General features: G+C 44.2%; 1 protein-coding gene and 1 pseudogene across 1 annotated transcript in view; both read left to right on the forward strand.

Annotated features, from left to right (window-relative positions):
• The first annotated feature begins 515 nt into the window (after positions 1 to 515).
• On the forward strand, positions 516 to 971 carry LOC101980301 (annotated as a pseudogene).
• A 5,355-nt stretch (positions 972 to 6,326) lies between these two features.
• Rptn (repetin) overlaps positions 6,327 to 6,858 on the forward strand; it is a 4,309-nt gene continuing 3,777 nt past the window's right edge. The window contains 1 exon segment of the mRNA XM_005367326.1: positions 6,327 to 6,464. Coding sequence (XP_005367383.1) covers positions 6,327 to 6,464 — 138 coding nt within the window.

The following is a 6,858-nucleotide window of genomic DNA, read 5'->3' on the forward strand; positions in this document are numbered from 1 at the left end:
TCCCTCCTCCGTGTCTTACTTTGCAGTCTAGCAAAATAACATATATTGAAAAGCTTATCTGAGGCAAGTACGGGAGACTACAGCAGCTGATACTTTCAAAGCCTCCTACCTTTCAGCATCAAAATACACAGAGAAACCATAAGCAAAATGGTGTAGGTCTTCATGGAATTTATAGGTTCTGATATGATGGCAGGGCAACCATGACTGCTGACTCCATTTTCCATAGAGGAAGAGCAAGCCTTCATCAAACTGTGATAAAGCAGAGTTAATATAAACTAAAGTCCCTGCCAGGCCTGAGATTGGAATCACAGAATGGCAGAAAGTTGCTTCCAAATGAAAGTTCACACCTTCTACAAAGTCCATCTGCCCAATGTTACCTAGAACACCCCACAATTCCATCAGTGCAGGGCTAACACACTGTTTGCTTGTTTGAGATAAGAATCTTCGTCCCGCCGCCATACTTGCTACCTTGCGATACTTCGCAGGTTCCTCCCTCTTTCCTTTCTGCCATCGCCATGCCATCCAGACTGCGGAAGACCCGGAAACTCTGGGGCCACGTGAGCCACGGCCATGGCCACATTGCAAGCATCCAGGAGGACAGGGGAACGCTGGAGGCATGCATCATCACAGGATCAACTTCGACAAATATCATCCAGGTTACTTCGGGAAAGTTGGGATGAGGCATTACCACTTAAAGAGGAACCAGAGCTTCTGCCCGGCTGTCAGCCTAGTTAAACTGTGGACACTGGTCAGTGAGCAGGCCCGGGTTAACGCTGCCAAGAACAAGACCGGAGCTGCTCCCATCATGGATGTTATGCGATCGGGCTACTACAAAGTTCTGGGGAAGAGAAAGCTCCCTAAGCAGCCTGTCATCGTGAAAGCCAAATTTTTCAGCAGAAGAGCTGAAGAGAAGATAAAGAGTGCTGGAGGTGCCTGTGTTCTGGTGGCTTGAAGCCACTCAGGGAGACCAATTAAATGCTAATATTTTCAAACAAAAAAAAAAGAATCTTACTATGGAGCCTAGTTTGTCATCAAATTTGTGATCCTCCTGCTGTAGCCTCCCTAGCACTAACATTATAGACATGAAATTTTAATTATTTCTAACTCCCCAAACCTACCTTTCTTCCTATGTATTTTACTGCCTAGTGGGGTTAAAAGATTTGGGTTTTTTTTTAAATGATTTATGTGTATGAGTGTTTTTTGCCTGTATGGGCCTGTGTACCATATGCGTGTCTGGTGCACACAGGGGCCAAAAGAGGACATCAGATCCCTTGGAACTGTAGTCACGACTACAGATAGTTGCGAGCTACCATATGGTGCTGAGAGCAGAATTCAGTCCTCTTCAGGAGCATGACGTGCTCCTAAGTGCTGAGCCATCTCTCCAGCAACAAACTAAAGGCCTTTGAAAATGAGAACTGGGGAGGCCAAGGAGTTTGCTCGGTTGACAAAGTGCTAGCCACATAAGCATGAGGGTCTGACTTTGGATCCTCAGCAACCATGCCAAAATCTACAATGGCAGCATATGTCTATAACCCCAGTGCTGGGGAGGCAGGCAGGGCCAACCCCTGGGGCCTGCTGGTCAGCAAGTCTAGCAAAAATGGTGAGTACCTTGGGTGTGGTAACATACTCCTTTAGCCCTAACACTCAGGGGCTCTCTGTGAGTTTGAGGTCAGCCTGGTCTACAAGCTGAATTTCAGGACAGCCAAGAGATCCTGTCTCAAAAAAGAAATATATGAACTCTGGTTCAGTGAGAGACTTTGTCTTAAAACAGTAAGGAGGGGAAGCTGGCCAGTAGTGGCACATGCCTTTAAATTCCAGCACTCAGGAAGCAGAGGCAGGCAGATCTCTGTAAGTTAGAGGCAAACCTGGTCTACAGAGTGAGTTCCAGGACTGGTTCCAAAGCTGTAGAAAAACCTTGTATCAAAAAACCAAAAACAAACAAACAAACAAAAAGGTAAGGAACATCTGGAAGACAACTGACATTGAGCTCTGTCCTGTAATCATATCTGTTCACACACACGGAGAGACACAGCTACCCACATGTAAACAAAGAACAAGAATTATGTTTTCACCATGAGCCCACAAAACAGCCTTCCATGTGCTCATGAGTATCCAGTGAATATCTGACTGGGAGATTCTGACCACGCTAGTGAGCTTAAGTGTTAAGTGAATTCATGCACTGAAGATCCTACTTGTGAGAGCACCTCGCACCAGAAAAACCCCACCGGCCACGCATCCCAGGAACTTTCCACAGTATTGCTCTCTCTATGGCGATATCTGTTTTCTTCACCTCCTATCCGCAATGCCCTTATTCACCTCTAGGATTAGCTCATTGCCTTGAGATCTTTCATCCTAATAAGTGAGAAGAGAAATAAAATGTAGGACACTAAACAGATGCAAAAGCAAGAGTCTCAACACTAGCCAGTTATGGGGTCAGGACAATACGGCGGGATCAGCTGTAAAGGCAGGTCAGCAGCCTTCAAAGGGTAGAGACCTGGGGAATGCCAGTGGAGGCTCTCGGTCTTGGCTTCCACCAGCCTCATTCAGAAGTTAATTCCTTCATTATAGTACGGTCCTTTTAGTCACCTAGGTTGAATGGGTGGGATGATTCCTGGCACCCCACTTCCCTTTCCACTCACCAAATCTGCTCCATGTTTCATCCATCCAGTCATCCTCCTACACTTGCTTCTCACCAAAGCCGCATTATAGATTCCTACCTGGCCTCCCTGTTCTGACATTCCTCTTTCAGGTTCATCCATTCACCGCAAACGACAGTGATCTGTGTACCCCAGGCTGCCCGGGCATTTCCACTTTTAGCACTCGTGTCTAATCTCGGGGAATTTCTCAGCTCCAGATTAACGGAGACAACTAGTCACACACTGCAAGGAACTTACAATCTCCCCCAAAACAATGCTGGCAGAAAAACTAACAACACACTCAATTAACATTTATCATTAAAATAAACCCTTAAATTGGGCCCTAGACATCGTCTATAGAATGCAAAACAGTGCATATTAGCCAGGTGTAGTGACACACCTGGAATCCTAAAAGCTGAGTGGCTGAGACAGGATTGTCCTGAGTTTGAAGTTAGCTGGGTCAACACAGTAGATCATACCTCAGAAAAGAGAGATGGAAATAAAGAAATGAAGGAAAGAGACGGGAGAAGAGAGGAGAGGGAAGGGGAGGGCAGGAGAGAAGAGGAGAGAACTGGGAAAAGGGAAGGGAGGGAGGGGAGGAGAAAAGCATTTTCTGCCAGGAAGATAAACATGAGCATTAGGCCTGGCTTCTGCAGCCTTGTGAGCCCGTCAGCAGGCCACTCAGGATAACTAGAAACTGCAGTTTCCTCATCTATAAGCTAAGAAGCTATGGCTAAGCTTCCTTTCAGCTCCCACATTCTCTACCTCTGCTGCTGGGAAGGCAGCGATAACTGTCTGCCTTCCCAGACATGGGCACCCATGCTAATTCAAGCCGTGTGGGAGTGCTCAACTATGCAACTTTGGCCTTTGCTTTCTCCCCTTCTCTTCCTACCTGAGTGTTTCAAAGAACAACATAAACTTTGCTTACAAACCTAGAGGTGAAGGAAACCCAGGTCTGGCCCAGAGGATTCCGCCTAGACTTTCTAATTATTGTACACTTAGCAAGCCCCACACTGGTCTTTCCAAATCTTTTCTGTGTGAGGCTTTTTTAGTCCAATTAGACTAAAAATCTTTCTGAACTTTTATGATTCCTTTGCAAAATCTTAGAGGCATAGCAAATAATAGCAAGTGTCATCACAAGTAACTGATTGGGAGACCAATTACATAATCAATTATTCAATGTGATTATATATTTCATATGTAATTATATGCAGCTGGCACCTGTGAGACAAAGCAGATAGGCAGGTGACTCTCAAACTCTTTGTTCCTTACACAAGATTCTTCGATGTGTCTCACAATCCAACAATTCACTTAATCCTTGAAGATTTACTAAGGCTCTCTATGAGAAGACACTGTGCCGATGTGTCACAGGTGTTAGGGAGAAGGAAAATAAGTAGAGGCGTGGGTCACAAACAATATCTCTATGTCACAGAAATCATCAACTTCTAGGTGGTACCCCAACCCCAACCTTTTAGTAAGACTGAAAAACTCAGTGTCATGCTGGGCACTGGTGACGCACACCTTGAATCCTACCCAGCACTCAGGAGACAGAGGCAGGTGGATCTCCTAGTTTGAGGCCAGCCTGGTCCACATAGTGAGTTCCAGGACAGCCATAGTTATACAGAGAAACCCTGTCTCCAATAAAACAAAATACAAAACAACAACAACAAAAGAAGCACTCATCACCTGCCACCCAATATGTCTCTAAAATTGATTCAACAACTACTTCTACTAGCCTGCAGAAAAGAATAGCCATTAAAAATAGGTCAGTAAGACATACGAATAGCTACTTTTACAAGAAAAATACAAGTTTAGCTGGGCGGTGGTGGCGCACGCCTTTAATCCCAGCACTCAGGAGGCAGAGGTAGGCAGATCTCTGTGAGTTTGAGGCCAGCCTGGTCTACAAGAGCTAGTTCCAGGACAGGAAACAAAAGCTACGAAGAAACCCTGTCTTGAAAAATCCAAAAGAAAAGAAAAAAGAAAAATACAAGTTTAAGACATATTTTCCAAGAATTATATCCTGACCAATGTATAGAGTCCCTAATCTCTATTTACCTGGGATTTTGTAGAACTTATAAACATCTTTCTTTAGTATGGTATACCTGTTGTCTATCCCTACCCCCATAGGCCTTGGCAAGTGATGATTTCTAAGGATCGATTCGGTTGGAACCTCTGTCCTCCCAGTCCACACAGCATGTAGCACACACACTCCCTTAATTAATTGGAGCTGAGACTTGAAAAGTGTCACCTACTACAGTGACAAACAGGTTCGTGAGCAAATGTGGGAAGTAAATCAACCGAACGGTTTGCAGAGGGAGAGGTCGAGCTGGAGCTGGGTTGAACTGGGCTGATCTGGGTTGAGCCCAGAATGATTCAGGCCCTACCACAGAATGGGTGTCTCCCAGGATGACTTGGTAGGATAATTAAAAACCTTATAAATAGGATGGATTTCCAAGTCTCTGCCATCCTCCCTGGCTCCTGAATCTTCTGCTCACTCTTCCTCAATCAGGTAAGGCTTGCATGCTGGAGCAACAGCAGTATCCACAAGTGTGGATGGCAGAGACCATTCCTGCTGGTGATACTCTTGGGCATCTTTCTGCTTTCTTCTCAGGGCTCTGTTTTAGTCTATGATTGATGCTAGAATGGCCTACCTGTAAATCTATGAGATGTGGGCCCTACAGATCCCCAAACTGGAAGTCTGGATGACTGATAGCTGGCTTTTCCGTAGTGCCGTCTTTACCTCATGTGCAAGTTAGATAAGACTCTGGGCCATGGGAGACTCAGCAATATTCAATTTTGTTATAATAAGTGGTCACAAAAGTCTCAGCTTGTCCCATGCAATCTGTTATTTGTCATTTACATATATAGGCATTGTTGCATGCCTATGTTTTGCAGTTGGGGTTTCATTTTCAGAAGCCTATGGGCATAGGTACTAGAATTTTTGTACCACAAGAAGGAATATTGGCATACAGATAGCAGAAGACCCCCGCTGCCCAACGCAGCCAGTGCTGACCTATCTGACTATGCACTGCTTGTTCTGTGTACAGTGTGTCCGCTTACTGTTTTTCTCTGTACCTTTTTTCTATTTACTGATTACATTTAATAAGCAGGTAAAAGAATTTTCTAGAAATGAACCTCTCAGAAAGATTTCTTGAACCACTGAAAGAGATACTTTACCTTCTTCCTTGAGTAAAGGCGACTCTTTAGAAGACAGCTCCTCTTCAATGGCATGCCTTACTGTGGCAGGAAACCACACACACTATGCTGACCTCTGCCCACCCCTTCGGACTTCCCTTTATTTTTGTTCTCACGGGAGAATCTCAGTCAAGCAACTCCCACCCAGAGTAGAAACTCAGGCATGTAAACATCGACTACACATGTATAATCTCTTAAGCATTTGCCACTTTTTAGCAAAGAAACCCTTTTTAAATCACTGTCATGATAGTGTATGGTATTTGGAGCCTCATTGTTGATCACGTAATGACGAGCCTAAAATTACAGCTAAGAAGGGACTCTATGGTTGTTTAAACCTCCTTCCCAAATCCAAGAAACCAACCACTGGAAATGTTGATTCCTTGTCTTCATCCCAAGATTAAAAAAAATTATTTCTTTCTTCTTCTTCTCTTCTTCTTCCTCTTCTTCTCCTTCTTCTCCTTCTTTTTCTTCTTAGATTCACCTGTGTTTTCCAGAATGCCTGAACTTCTTAGCAGCATACTCAATGTGAGTAAAGTATTCCAGAAATATGCTGAACACCACGGGGAATGCGCTTCATTGAACAAGATGGAGTTGAAGCAGCTGCTTCTCACTGAGTTTGGAGACATCCTTCGGGTAAGATACACAGACTCCTGGTCCTGTGGAGTGGGATGCATGACTCTTATGTCTGCATCCAGGATATCTTATCAATATTTTGTTTTATTTAGTCATTCCCCACCAGTAATGTACTCGTAAGCACCTTCCAGTTCAAATCACTTCTCAGTAGTTCTTACACACACACACCTCCTTATTTTTATGTAAACAAAACACAGAACAACTTCAAAGTAATGGAGAATAACTTTTTTTTAAAAAAATGCCATTCATGTTTTCTATATGTAATTCTGTACACACACTATCTTATACATTTGTGCAATAATTCATTAAAGATTCATTGAGAGCCGGGCGGTGGTGGCGCACGCCTTTAATCCCAGCACTCGGGAGGCAGAGGCAGGCGGATCTCTGTGAGTTC

Source organism: Microtus ochrogaster, unplaced genomic scaffold, assembly GCF_000317375.1.
Source record: "Microtus ochrogaster isolate Prairie Vole_2 unplaced genomic scaffold, MicOch1.0 UNK16, whole genome shotgun sequence".
Lineage (NCBI taxonomy): Eukaryota > Metazoa > Chordata > Mammalia > Rodentia > Cricetidae > Microtus > Microtus ochrogaster.